The sequence below is a fragment of the Dipodomys merriami genome, unplaced genomic scaffold (assembly GCF_024711535.1).
Source record: "Dipodomys merriami isolate MVZ:Mamm:240054 unplaced genomic scaffold, mDipMer1.0.p SCAF_20, whole genome shotgun sequence".
NCBI lineage: Eukaryota > Metazoa > Chordata > Mammalia > Rodentia > Heteromyidae > Dipodomys > Dipodomys merriami.
The window spans coordinates 25,011,641-25,027,366 of record NW_027203382.1 but is presented as its reverse complement, the minus strand read 5'-3'; the positions used below and the strand labels follow the sequence as shown (position 1 = coordinate 25,027,366).

At 39.1% G+C, this 15,726-nt stretch overlaps 1 protein-coding gene across 5 annotated transcripts in view; it reads right to left on the bottom strand.

Moving 5' to 3' along the window:
* Mast4 (microtubule associated serine/threonine kinase family member 4) overlaps positions 1-15,726 on the bottom strand; it is a 602,193-nt gene that overhangs the window by 389,100 nt on the left and 197,367 nt on the right. For all 5 annotated transcript variants that reach the window (XM_070031269.1, XM_070031266.1, XM_070031264.1 and 2 more), the window contains exon 3: positions 13,974-14,098. In XM_070031269.1, coding sequence (XP_069887370.1) covers positions 13,974-14,098 — 125 coding nt within the window. The remainder of the gene's footprint in view (positions 1-13,973; positions 14,099-15,726) is intronic.

The window sequence follows — 15,726 nt, the reverse complement described above, 5'->3', positions numbered from 1 at the left end:
AGACGGTTCATGAACACCAGGATTCTGGTAACTCATTTTTGTCATTAAGCAAAAGGAATTAAAAGAATGAAGTTAAGAATGGTCGGTGCAGGGGGGGGGGGGGAAGGAGGAGGAGAAGGATTGGGATTGGGTGGGAGGGGGGAGGCTGGGAAGGGATGTGAAGGGTAAACAAAGGAGGAGGCTGCAATGCTTGGTAAGAAATGTATGCATTATCCTGCCCATGTAATTGTAACTCCTCTGTACAGTATGTTCACAAATTAAATTAAATTAAATTAAAAAAAAAAAAGAATGGCCATTAGAAACATGAAGAAATACTTATCTTCTCTAGCCATAAAAGAAATGCAAATCAAGACAACATTGAGATTCCACCTCACCCCTGAAATCTAGTAACAATAGATGCTAGAGGGGATGTGGTCAAAAGGGAACCCTACTGCATTGTTGGTGGGAATGTAAACTTGTTCAGCCTCTTTGGAAAAGAGTATGGAGGTTCCTCCAAAGACTCCACATAGAGCTCCCCTATGAGCCATCAATCCCACTTTTGGGCATTTACCCAAACAATCACAAACAAGGTCATACTAAAGCTACCAGCACAACTATGTTTATTGCAACAGTATTCACCATGGCCAAAATATGGAACCAATCCAGATGCCCCTCAGTAGATGAATGGATCAAGAAAATGTGGCATGCACGTGTGTGCGCACACACACACACACACACACACACACACACACACACACACACACACACACACACACACAATGGAATTCTATGCCTCCATCAGAAAGAATGACATCACCCCATTTGTTAGGAAATGTAAAGATTTGGAAAAAATTATATTAAGTGAAGTAAGCCAGACCCAAAGAAACATAGGTCCCATGGTTTCCCTTATTTGCAATAACTAGTACATGTCTAGGACAAGCCAAAAAGGTCAAAAGCTATGTACATATGACCATATAAGATGATGTTAAGTGAAATGAATGCCAAGACAGGGACACAACTGGTTTTTTTTCTTTCTTGCTATTGTTTTTAACGTACTTATAATACACTAGGTGATTTTTTTTGTATTTTCTTTCCCCATGGTATAACCCCTGTTTAACCTGTATGCATCTTGAATATACATTTTTCTAATTTGGGGAGGGGAAGGGATATAACAAAAAGCTGAAATAAGGACACAGGTTGACCCATTGTAACAATGACATGTATAAGACACTATGTTGAAAATGAACTTTACAACTTGGGGTGGGGAGGAGTTGGGGTAGTGGGGAGGGAAGGGATGGTAGGGGAAAAACAAAGGAGGAGGTAACAATGATTAATAGGAAATGTACTCATTACCCTACTCAGGTAACTGTAACCCCTCTGTACAGTATTTTTACAATAAAAAATATATGGAAAAAAAAAGAAGAATGGAGTTAGCCAGGTATTTGAGTGCACACCTGTAATCCCAGCACTCAGGACACTGAGACAAGAAAATCACAAGTTCTAGGCCATCCTGGGCTCTAAAACTTGATTCTGTCTCAAAATAAACAAATGAACAACAGAAAAAAGACAAGCAGAAGAGGAGAAGGAATAGGAATGAGAAAGATGGATGGTGTCATCTCTTAAAGTGTACTTCATGTTGAAAATACCATGTTTCTTCATAACTTCTGATTTCAGTAAAACTTTATGCCTTATAAAGAAAAATGGGGAAAGGAGTAACAAGTTTGACAAGAAATGTACTTATTACCCACAAACATTTAAATAAATAAATTTATCCCACAGAAAACATGGAATATCTATAGGTATCTGAAAATACTTATGAGCAGATAATCTTTACAAGGGGAGCTTATTTAATGCTTTAAACTACAAACCACAAATATGCACTTAATAAAACTTAAATTCCCCTCTTTCACAAATTAATATGTTATCTCAAGTGGTTCAAGATGATAATAGTTTTCATACCTCTTATGTGTTCCAACGTATTCTTACATTTACAACTCACTTGAGTCCAGCAACAGCCATATAATAAATACTACTAATACTCCCATTGTTCAAAAGGTTAGCAAGGTTCTCCTCAGTCAAGGTCATGCATGGGGCAAAGAGTCTAACCCTGGCAGCCAGGATCATTAGCTGATGCTCTTAAGCATTACTCTAAACTGCCTATCATAATTAAATTCAAAATCAATCCCAATCACAATTTATATAAGGGCCAGTGTGATGCAGGATCTCTCTGGGCAAGAGAGAGAGGTGACTCAAGCTCTAGTATGCCCATAAAATTCTCCCACTGAGGACTCATTTTCAAAAGCAAGCCTCTCAAAAAGTCAGATGTAGAGAGATGTTGTGGACACAGCTTAATATGAGCCCATAACATTTCATCAAGAATCATTTCTTTCTTTATTTTTTTTTGTGGGTCGTGGGGCCTGAACTCTGGGCCTGGGCACTGTCCCTCAGCTCTTCAGCTCAAGGTTAGCACTCTACCACTTGAACCACAGTGCCACTTCCAGCCTTTTCTGTTTATGTGGTGCTGAGGAATTGAACCCAGAGCTTCATGTACGCAAGGCAAGCACTCTACCCCTGAGCTACCTTCCCAGCCCATCAAGGGTCATTTCTAAGAGTTACTGGATACATCCTAGATCGTCATCATCTAAGATCATTTTCTAGACTCCAGAAAATCAGGCCCACTGAGAATGGTGAGGGGAGGCTAGAAGACCAGCAAGGAGGTCCCTTACAGTGCTATGTAAGCTGTATGATGAACACCATGGTTCAAGAATGTACAATTCAAAGGGAGGTGTTCACTCAGGCTGGGATGAGGGCAATAATTAAGACAAGTAAACACGAGAAGTAAATGACAGACAGATGTTGGCCAAGCAAGAAGAAGAAAGTTGTGCAGTGAGTGTTTTCTTTCCAGAACAAAGAAGGGCATTAGAAGAAGAGTCTCATATGTTTGGGGGAATGGCAGCCTAACTTATTTTTTCAAATTTTAGATATATTTAAATGTGAGAATCTTTCAACTTTCTGCAAACTGAATCTATCAATGGAATGGATGCTTTCCAGAAAATGAAGGAAAAGCAAAAGTTTCTTAAAGTTTAATGAATGGCTAAAAAAAAAACTAGGGATTTATAAAGGGGAGGAACAAAATAATATCACTGGTTCACATTACCTATCAGTAAAACCACTGAATGTGACTGGGAACCAAGAAAAACAAAATGGCTGGTTTACACTTAAAAAAGAAAGCAAGGAAAGAAATAGACCTAGCTGAGCACCTACACAACCAAAGGGCTGGGCAAGAGTATAAGTTGGCCTCATGCACTGAAGAGATATTTCATAGTTGATGAATTCTAAAGCCTGGCACCAGAGGCTCATGCCAGTAATCCTAGCTTCACAGAAGGCTGAGATCTGAGGATCGTGGTTCAAAGCCCGCATGGGTAAGAAAATCCATCAGACTCATATCTCCAATTACGCACCAAAAACCTGGAAGTAGAGCTGTGGCTTAAGTGTTAAAGAGATAGCCTTGAGCACAAAAGCTCAGGAACAGATCCAGCGCCCCCAAATCAGCACATGTGCCCCTACACACACACAAACACATGAGTTCTAGAGGATGTACTAATTATGCAAAAAGAATAATAAAACAAAACCTACTTCCATATATATCCATGATATATTAGAGGCTGGGTATTCATTATTTAGTAGATGCAGAATTTAGTGCACGTAGTAATGTAATATCTCTGATTCTTAGCCTGTTTACAATATATACCAGCCAGAGAACAATTCAGGTTTTAGTGGTAAATCATTGATAGAATGGTACAGAAAAAAAAAAAATTAGTGAGTAGGAACAAAAGCTGAAGTTCTAGGATAAAACATTGGTAACATACACTAAAGCTTGAAATAAAAACCATTCCTATTATGAGGTCAGAATTGCCAAAATGAGTCAAGAGATTTTTTTTTTGGGGGGGGGTCCGGTCGTGGGGCCTGAACTCTGGGCCTGGGCACTGTCCCTCAGCTCTTCAGCTCAAGGCTAGTGCTCTACCACTTGAGCTACAGCGCCACTTCGGCTTTTTTTTCTGCTTATGTGGTGCTGAGGAATCGAACCCAGGGCCTCAAGCATGCAAGGCAAGCACTCTACCACTGAGCCACCTTTCCAGCCCGAGTCAAGAGATTTTTATCTTTGCAGATTATTTGTTAAACCTCTGCACTGCTAAGCAGTCAAGGTTTAACCTTTATTGTTGTTGTTTAAAAATGTAGACTGAGGGGCTAGGAAGGTGGCTTTAAGGTAGAGTGCTTGCCTTGCATGCATGAGGCCTTGGGTTTGATTCCTCAGCACCACATAAGCAGAAAAAGCTGGAAGTGGCTCTGTGGCTCAAGTGGTAGAGCGCTAGCCTTGAGCTGAAGAGCTGAGGGACAGTGCCCAGGCCCAGAGTTCAGGTCCCATGTCTGACAAAAAAATGTAAATTGATTTGCCCTGAACAAAAAAAGAAAGGATTTAATACGTCACAAACAGCTACAACACATTTTGCTACCCTGCTTCATTCTTCACATAAAACCTGATCAACACAGCACCAGACCACAAAGAAAAGGCCTAATTACTAATACATACTCACTGAGTCTAACAAAAGCACAGAGTGCCTTTTCTCTTGACTAAAATCCATGGAGATATCATGCTTTCCACCTTGGAGAGTCTCTAAATACAAAAAAAAAGATTTAGCTTGGCACCAAGTGACTCATGCCTATAATTCTAGCTACTCAAGATGCTGAAATCTGAGGATCACGGTTCAAAGCCAGCCCAGGCAAGAAAGTTTGTGAGACTCTTATCTCCAGTTAACTACCAAAAAGCCAGGAGTAGAGCTGTGGCTCAACTGGTACAGTGCTACCCTTGAACACAAAAGCTCATAGATGGTTTTCAGGCCCTGAGTTCAAGCCCCAGGACTGGTAGAAAAAAAACAACAAACAAGACTTGGCTGGGTGCTTAGAGGCACCTACTACTTTATAAGGGCATCTTTGTTAATAAGAGATGGATGGTGGTGGTGTTGTAGGGCTCTAATTAAGTCACAAGTCATTCTACTACTAATGATCCAGGACCCTCTGAATTTTTATGTGCTTTTTGGTCTTCCTGGTTATCCTACAAACATCATGGAAGAAACAATACAATTGTTCCCTATACTTCCCATTTTTTTCTACCACTCACCCGATGCCACTATGTCCACAAGTTCACTTTAAATAACTAAACCATGCACAATCCAAGTTGCAAAGCTCTTCCAGAACCCTGCAGCCTAAGCTCTTCTGCTTCCATTAATTCTTGTATTTGCAACCTCTCCAGCCCATGTTGTCACCTTCTACCTGCTCGATGATTTCTCAAATGTCTTCTTCCAATAAGGTTTGTATTTCCTCAAAAGCAAGAACCAGTGTTACATCATTTCTATAAAGTTGTTCGGCAGGGGCTCCATCAATAGTCAATGAAGTGAAAAATGAGCATGATGGAGTTGGATTCAGAATCTAACACCAGATTGATGTTTCAGGTGCCAACAAATCAGGAAGAAGCATACTACACTACATTACATGAACACAAAAGTGCACCTAGAGAAAGAAGGCAGAAGGATAGGCAAGCATGCTGTTTTCCCAGAACTGAAATACCCAGGAAGTTCCTAAGCAGTCTATGAAATGGATGAAACTGTCATTCCCCCAAACAGGAAATGCTGTATCCTACTACCTTCCCACTGCATACCACTGTTTAATTACTTTGAGCTTCTGGGTGTCTTCTGCACTGCCAAGTCCTTTTGAGGAATAAAGAAATGGATGGATCCCAAAAAATTACATTAAGTGAAGTAATTCAGGTTCAGAGAGACAAGGGGCACATGGGTGCTCTCTTATGTGGAAATCAGATCTAAATTGTAAACAATATGAAAACATATACAGGGTCATATGCACTTATATACATAAACACATTGTCTAAAGTATGATATTCACAGGGGATTGCAATGGTGTAAGTCCTGTGAACAATTTACAGTTTAACAAAATAAATACCAGGAAGCTCAAAGTGTTGTTGGGAACAGGGAGGTGAAGAGAGTCAGGAAAATGGAGAAAGGAGTAGATGAATTCAGCCATGATATTCAATGTACATATGTGAAAATGGAACCAGGTCACCTGGGGAATGGATGAGGGTTTGAGATGGGGAAGCATGGTGGAAGGGGAGACATCAATCAAGATGCACTGTCCTCATAAAATGACACATTTACCAGAAACCCCTTTGTACAAGTATTTAAATACAATAAAAATTAACTTAAATATAATAAAACAATAAAGGAAACAGGGAGAAAAAAATAGTTTGCTATGAGGCATAGAGAAACCAGAAGGGAAAAACTGTCACCACAAGAGTACCCCTGAGTGGCACCAACAGACACCCCATACTGGTGGCTACCACTTCTTTGACAGCCTTAGCTCAGTCATCTCACACAGAGAAGTCAGTCCGTACTTTCTAGCCTGAGCATTCGGTTAGCTGGGCTCCAGGAAAGAGTACTAAGTGCCTCAGAAATCCTTGAACATTCAGGCACACCCACACAGGGAGCTGCTCTGCCTAGTGCCCCTATCCTTCCCAGCATTTGCACCAAGTCATTAATACTTCTTCACCTTTGTGAAAATGCACAGAAGACTAATGCATGGGAGGTTTTCTTTTCTTTTTGTTTTGGTCTTTTCTTGCATGGGAAGTTTTAAGCGACTACTCTGATGGAATTCCATTCTAGAATTTACTCTCTCCCTCAAATATATATACTTCTTTATTCATTCCTAGAAGGAATCCCTCTGCTCTTCCCCTGTTGTTTGCTAATCACCCTCCAGGTGACTGCGGATGTTTAGCATAAGGATGCTCTACCGCAGCACCTCTTCACTGGATTAACGTAAGGATATTATGATTCACTTTTAAGCTGATCTTTGCTTTACAGACTCCTGTTAAACCAGCTACTCCGTGGATAGGCCCAGGTGAGCTCATAATGAGATTTATCTTCGTGGATTAGGCTGACCTATAATAATCTGCTCAGGGCTCCCTATTGCTATTTCAGCACTGAGTTATGAAAATTCATCCCTACACTATAAACAGAACCTAGCTCAGAGGGTAATAACTATGAGATGTATTACTCTTGGAACACAAGCACTCCTGAGACTCTGATTATAATGTCCACAGCTGAAGGCACTATTTCACCACTGAGATTACTACTTTCCAGATGGAAAAAAAAATCTCAACTGTAGAAGAATGCCTTCAGCTACACACATTGTAATCACACTCAGCAGTTCCTGTCTCCCACAAGCAATACAGGTTACCAGCAGTTGGTAGAGTAAGCTGATATGGGGAACTGAAGGGAGATGGTACCGGAGGAAGCACAGACAACACTAATTTTACATTTGTGGTATATTCTGGCTTTATTGTCAGAATCCAGTGAGACCAGAACTATCAACTTCATTACAATATAGTTTTAGAGTATATTTCATTAAAAAGAGAAAAGGCATCTTTTAAGAAGATAATAGACTCTGGCCACAGTGAAAGCATGAAGAGAAGGATAAATAGAACAGCATTCCTAGAAACAGCTAACGCTATGGGGACCGTCAACAATTCTCATACCTTTTTTTTGCCCCAATAATCCCACTACAAGAATCTACCCAAAGAAATAATTGGAGGTGAAAAAGGACTTGCTGAAAATCTATTCGCCACCATTATTTGCAGTAGGAAAACAACAATACCATAAAGAAGGAAACAGTGCCACAAATTATAATAAATCCACACACTGGAATATTATGCAGCCTTTAAATTGAGTCATAATGGCTGAAGATCAATGCCAATTCACAGATGTATTCTATAACTTTTGTTAAGCAATTTACCCAAGGACATTCATGTTGTTCCTACATCAATATTTAACAGACACTCTTCTTGGAGTTAACTAATTAGACTTCAGATCAGGTTTTGTTTTTAAGCTATAAGGCTAATGAGCTATTGATATAATATTAAATACTGCAAATAAAGTCTGTACCCCAAGTAAATGCTGACATTACATCTCCACATTTTGAATGAATTAAAAGAGAAAAAAATACACTTTTGCATATGTTTAGCAAATTTTCCCTGACTCTTCATAATGCATTTTTGCAAATGCAAAAGATGAATATTCATCAAGACTCTTTGAATATATTACAGTTTAAATAGTTTTGTGTTAATATTGATGATACAACCATGAAATATAATTTTTCCATTAAAAGAAATGGATATGATGTCAAATGACAACCACTGAAGGAACAGAAAATTATACCACTTAACCTAATATTTAAAAGTTGAAACATACTATTTGAAAGCGTCTTGCCCATTCAAAAACTGTTGCATTTTAGATATCTTCAGTGTGTTCCATTGACAAACTTTGAGCAAAGATGAATAGCAAAGAAACAGTAAACTAGTCTACGATCATGCAATCATCTGAGGGAAGTGCACTTGTTTTTCTCCCTTCAGAAAATAATGTGAGCTAAAACTAGCTCATAATCTCCGAGAAACATTCTTCCTATCAACTCCAGGAACACTTATAACTGACGATGTCAACCACAGGCATAGGACAAGTCTGGCATAAGAGCCTTTTCTTTTTTTAATTGGTGGTGGGGCTTGAACTCAGCAGGGCCTGGGTACTCTCCCTCAGCACTTTTTCTACCACTTTGAGCCACAGTGCCATTTCCGGTTTTCTGGTGGTAATTGTAGATAAGAATCTCACAGGGACTTTTCTGTCCAGGCTGGCTTTGAACCACAATTCTCAGATCTCAGCGTCCTAAATAGTGAAGATTATAAGCATGAGCCGCTGGTACCTGGCTCACAAGAATCCTTTGACTAGCCTTAGCCTTAGAGGATAACCTTTGAGTCCCACCTCATAGATGGAAAAACTAAAGCTCACAGAGCCCCAAGTGAGGCTAAGAAACAGCAGAATCCAGAGTTGATCTCAGGCAGTCTCTGCATCTCATTCCCATTTTTACAACTGAGCAATCCAGACTCATGTCTGAATACAGTTTCCATGGTTTATTTCTGGTTTGAAAAACAGCCTCTCCACCTCAATAATATAAACAAAAATTATCACAGATTAAAAATAAATATACAAGTTTCAGTTCTAGGACACAGAAAAGGTACAGAAAGGTTCAGAAAGGAGCTATATTAGTTTATGCATACAACAGTTCAATCAACACCTACTCTGTGCCACATACTACTCTAGGCATTAAGGAAATAACTAGAAAGTCAGGGGAAAAAAGATACACACACACACAGTGTCAGCTTTCCCTATCCATGGGTTCTACAGCCATGGATTCAAACAACCACAGGTAAAGACATTTAGAAAATATGTCCATATTGTATACATACAACTCCTTTCTTGTCATTATTCCTCAAACAACATAGTGTGTCATGATTACTAGTACAGCATTTACATTACATTCCGTATTACAGGCAACCTAGAGATGATAAAGATATGCAAGGATATGTGTAGGTGCCATGCAAGTAATATATCATTTTCTGTAAGGGACTTACTTGAGCATGCACATATTTTGGGTTCTGAGGGCGGGGGGTCCTACAACCAACACCTCTGGACATTGAAGGATGACAACAAATAAAACATACAAAGGATAGTGTCTTGAAGGCAAAAGCAATGAAGAAAAATGAAGGAAGTGAAATACAGAGACACAATATAGGAAACAGTTTCCAACAGATGGTCAGGGATGACTTCAATGAGAATGAACATGAGAGGGATTTTCACAAGAAAACAGATGAGACAATGATTCACACAAAACACTACTGGAGAAGAATATTGGCAACTAACTTTTGTTTCTGCCATCCCTCAATTGCCAAAATGCCACAGTGGCAACCACTTCTCATGAAACTTCCATCAAGACATACCATTTTATTTTCCTACCAAGAAATCAGTTACAAGTGGTCTTGCTTTCGCCTCCTGAAATTTCCATCTTTCTTGCCAGAAAGCAGCATCTGTACCAATCCCCCTGCTTCTGACGACCATGACTTCTTTGATAAACTACCCCTGTGTGTAGGGAGGGACAGAAAGATGGAGGAAGCAAATGGGAAAATGAGTTTTCCCCTCTTCAGATTAATGTATACGAAGTATACATCTGACACTTCATCAGCACTCCCGGCTGGTGTCCCAGCAGGCAGACACTGGCTGAGCATGTATTCTGCCAGCTACCAGGCTACTTAGGATGAATTGGCAACCTGCCATTTATCTGAAATGCCCAAAGTGTCTGGGAAACGGAACACAACTACATTTAGCATTGCCAGGGAAAACTAGATACTTCGGGCTAGGAATTAATCTCCTCCTTGAGAAGGTAGTAAGCAGTACCTTCATGTTTGCCTGTGGCACTTAAATCACTACAGGTCATATATTTACTAAAACCCGCACCTACCAAACCACAAGACCTTCATTTGTTCCTTACTAACATATTAATACCTCTTAGGTGGAGACAGTTTCTCTACCTCTACATGTTGTTGAGCTAGAATACAGAATTCTGTGATGCCTAGGATAGTACCTAAGCCACTCTGATTCCTTATTTTTCTACCTCCTCCACACTTAAACAAATATATTGCTCCAATGTAGTTATTCAACAAATCAACAAAATATTTAAAGCAATATGACTATGTGACTGCTTAAAAGCAGATGAATGTCTGGGCGCCAGTGGCTCACTCCTGTAATCCTAGCTACTCAGGAGGCTGAGATCTGAGGATCATGGTTCAAAGCCAGCCCTGGCAGGAAAGTCCATGAGATTCTTATCTCCAATAAACCACCAGAAAACCAGAAGTGGACTGTGGCTCAAGTGGTAGAGCACTAGCTTTGAGCTGAAGAGCTGAGGGACAGTGCCCAGGCCCAGAGTTGAAGCCTCACAACCAACCAAAAAAAAAAAAATGAGGCAAATGAATGAAAATGTCTTTAATGTAGACAATGATATCTCTTCATAATTTTGACACTGTAGGTTTTGAGTGACTGAGTGGGACTAAATGGGAGTGGGACTATTCCACTGACTCTAAGCACAATGCCCATTGTAACATGAATATTGAGCAAACCCAGGGAGATTTAGATGGACACTCACTCTCCTTAGATCACCATTACAGCAGGCAGAGGCTTGCCATTATTCTCACGGTGCAGCTAAAGGACTGTTACTTTTCCATGAATAATTATTTATTCCTTCTCCATTGTTTTTTGAATGGCTCCTACATGCAAGGCATTTTTGCTATGAGAAGTGGGAGGAGAAAACTAAATCAGGTAAGAATTCTGTCCTCAAGGAGCTTGAAGTCTAGATGAGAGACAGTAGGCATTAACATAAATACCCAAATGTTTATTTCTACCCCTTCAGCATCATTTCTATTTAATCTGTTAGATGTAATCAGCAGAGACCATTTAGATATAATCCAATCCAAACATAACAGAAATGTGAAACAGATTAAACTGTAATGCCCTTTAGCTTTGTGGTCCCACAGGTACTAATAGCAATAAAATTAGTTAACATATCAGAGTGAAATATCAAAAGAAGTCACAGGGCACAGCAGTCTGGACATGCCAATGAGAAAAAGAAGAAAGGCTGTGCTTGACACTCTAACAGTACACCTCATCTCATTTTAGCTTCTGCGTCCAAATTTAAGATTTCATAAAACTTGTAGCTATACCAGCTAAAAATTTAAGAGATTCTTGGCCAAGAATGTTATTTGATGGCTTTTAGGGGACACTCCACTAATTTTATTATTGATAGCTCTTCTTACTATTGGTTCCGATTCCCAAATCTGAGGATGCTTAACATGCATGAATGAGTCAGTTTTACATCTGGATTTGTGGCCACCAGTCCTAGGTAATAAAATACAGAACTTGTGTGACTGGCTTGTTTTAAGAAGAATGATTTACTTGTCTGTAAACATACACTATTACTAGGTAAATGTTAAGAATAGTATTGCAGGAGCTGAAAAACACTTAAGGGGGAAAAAATCATGAACTGTGAAGTTTTTTCCTCTTTCAAAGTAAATATTTACAGTAAAACAGCTCTTAACAAAATTAGCCAAGGAAAATCAAGTCATTTTGAACTAGGAGATAAAATGGAAGAAAATGCTATTATCATTTTACTATATTATTAAAAAGAAGTCACAATATTTTTTTTAGAAGTCACAATATTTTTAAGAGGAAAAAGATACACTTTTGGTTGAAGGAAAATAGTTATGAAGTCACAAAATACACTACAACCAACGTTTCTAAAATGTTCCAGAGTTGGAAGTGGACCTCAGACCTTGTTTAACATCCCAGTTGGTTCCCTCTTGAAGTTACAGATGAGGTGATAAAATGTGAGGAATTAAATGACTTGCCCAAGTTTATACAGTTGGCAAAAGTAGGACTAGAGCCCGCCCTAAGTCAAATCTCTGAACATTATTCTACAATTCCCAAATAGCCAACTTAATTTATTACCAGTGAATAAAATTATAAGACACCATAACACACAGACATACATTATTTATATCTTCATCAATAAAAGATGTTTAGAAACCTATTTCCATGTCATATAACTCTAACACCAATGCAAAAGTAACTTGTACAGACTTTTAAGTTGAGTCAAAGGTTAAAGTGGAAACATAAGGTCAGCAAACATCATAATTAAAAAGAAAGTACTTTCACTGGGTATGGGGGACAGGGTGGGTGGGTGGGTATAGAGAGATGTGAAAGTAATCCATGTTGCTAACAAATATACACATGCTTGTGTTATGTGCCAACTAGAAAACACGAAGATTGCTATTTGGGAAATATTTACTTTGTACTTTCATTTTTATTCTTTTTAAAAAAATTTTGGTGTGCAGGGGGATCAACTCCTGAGCTCGGAATGTCAGGATCCACACACTAGGGAGCAATCCGCCAGTGAGCTAACTCCTAACCCTCACCATTTTTAATCATCAGGAAAAAGAATGACCCTAGGAAGTATCACCAACAGTTGCTAAATTTCAGGGAAATGTTTGATGCTTTAACCTGTTAAGCGTCCCCCTTCCCCTCAAGATTGATTATAGACCACAAGAGAAAAAGTTGTAACTATAGTGGAAAAACTGAGTGACATCTTAACTAGATAATCAAAATAAGCACGATAGTAAAGGGCAGATGGACATCAGGAGCCTTCAAACACCAGGCCCTGAGGACATATCACCAAAGCCTGAGTCTGGTCTAGAATGCAAAACCCTGGGCCTCACCATGGAAAAACAGCAGGTAAACGTAGTATGAGAAATACTGTTAAAAAATACATACATACATACATACATATATATATATATATATATATATATATATATATATATATATATCACCTGCAAAACTTTTGATGTCTCAAAAGACAAGGAAAGGTGATAGCAACATCACAAACTAAAGGAGATTAAAGAAATGGATAATAGATGCAACACACAGCCATAGGCTATATCCTGTATATACATAAAAGATGACTGAGTCCATTGATAAAATACAAATACCGATGGCAGAGTAGATAATAGGATCGAATCCCATATTTATTCAAGTTGATAAAGGTGACAATGAAGAACTATGATAGATATACAGCATACTCTACTATCAAATAACTGAAAAAGTGATGTGTGTATGTATGTGTGTGTGTGTGTATATATATATATATATATATATACACACAGACATATATGCATATACATGTATGTCTGTACACACAGATAACAAGGTGGACTTATTTAATTGAATCTAGACAAAAATAAAGAAGTTCTTCTTTAAAGAAAAAAAATATTAGAAACGTTTTCATTTCTTTGAGGGAAAGGGCAGAGAAAAAGCCAAATAGAAATATTCCTAACTTGTCAGGTAAGAGTAGAAATTAGCACACTGAAAGCAAGGAATTTCATGTTGCCAATCTGCACTTAATGCTATGTGTGGGCAGGTTTAAATCTAGTTACACTTAATAAAATGTCTCCAGGGAGACGGTGAGCGCAGACCCACACGTCAAGTACTCACCAGGCTTGCAGTGAGTGAGGGCGCCGACTGACCCAGTGCCTGGCTACGCATGCGCACGAGGTTGGATGTCTCTGCAGAGGCTGGCCATGCGTGTCCTGCCACTGAATTTGGAAGAAGGTACCTCCCTGTTGGGGTGAAAGACAAGACAATATAAGTGGCATGCAAACAACAGTATGCCGGTGGTAATGTTGGGTCTCTTACTAGCACCTATCTTCTATGTTATTATTCAGTAATTACATGAATTAATAGTAATAGGGGAGGAGGTAAGTTAAATTAGGAGATCCACTGGTGGGTTTTAACCCTCGACAGACTCCCAGGGAAAACCTCTTCATCTCCTGTGAATGGCACTTCGTGGGGGTGAAATGAGGTTGCTTTTCCATCTGCCTATTGCACTGGAATGCATGGAAGAGACATGCAAATATCCAAATCACAGTGTCACAGAAATAAATGTGTGCATTTATAAATGTTCTTTGAAAAAAATCTACTATGGAAAATGATCTAGGAACAACGAAGAGCCTACAAAGTAGAGATCATGACCAACAAAAGGAAATGGTAAATTCTCTCAAGGTGAAATGGGGCTGGTGTCCCTTTCCCTAGCTTCTCTCTCTGAAATGCAGGTAGCCATCCAACCATGCCCACCGCATACATAATGGAAGCTATTTGCATAAATCAGGACATCAATGTCAGTCCAGGTTCACTGCACAATTTCCATCAACCTTGAACTCAATATATATACACATATGCTTTTTAAAGTCAAACGGCTAAACTGATTCACACTGCTACTTTCTAGGTATAGGGACTACATCAGTATCATCTTGTTTTAACTTCACAGAAAATTAGGGTGGCCAAGAATATTTGTTACCAAAAATTTGGTTCCCCAAGCTAGATGCCAATGCAGAAATAATGAGAGTGGGGTTTTTAAAGAAAAGGTTTATTAATTTTGATAGGTAAAATGAGAATAGCACAGGATATTGCCTTAAAGCCAAGATCCTACTCTGAAAATGTCTAATATTTAGTGGAGCTCAGGAACTTAGTTTCTAGGTATATGACTAAATGCATGTCTAGATTAGGTCTGATCCCCTAGTTTACTCATTTACTGGCACCATATCCCCAAATCCATAGTCTTAGTTGATAGGGACTTAATCCTTCCCAATGGTTAGAGAAAATGGAGATAGATTATTACCTGGGTTCACTGAAAAAAAGAGTGTTCACCTTGGGTTCCCCAGCATGGGGGATAGGTATGCATAATTAGCAATCACTTCTGTCCTTCCTGGATTCCAAGGTGGTGGCAAGAGAGAATACACAGAAACAAAGTAGAGACTGGGGTGTCCTGCTTATCTCCTGTCTTCAGTTAACTTGTAGATCCAAGTAAGTAGTCATTGCTTCTCAGCAAGAATAGCTTTTAAGCATCTATGTCATGTTTATATGGAAGAAGAGACTTTGCCTGATTTTTATCTGCTTTGCTCCAATAGTAGCACAATGACTGGCTATCATTTATTAAATGATGAATGGATGAGTGGGCATGTCCTTCCAAGAAACCACAGTTACAATAACAAGAATCCCATTTGAGAGTCACAAGTATGGGGACTCCCATCTTATATCTCAGAATCCTGTGTGACTGAAGCATGCATGGCTGGAGGCCAGCAGCAGACAACATCCTTGCTTTTCTCCAAAGTATATCTGACAAGTTAGTAACTACTGTAGCCTATTCATCATTATTCAGGCTAACTTTCAGCATTCCCAAAGCATGGGA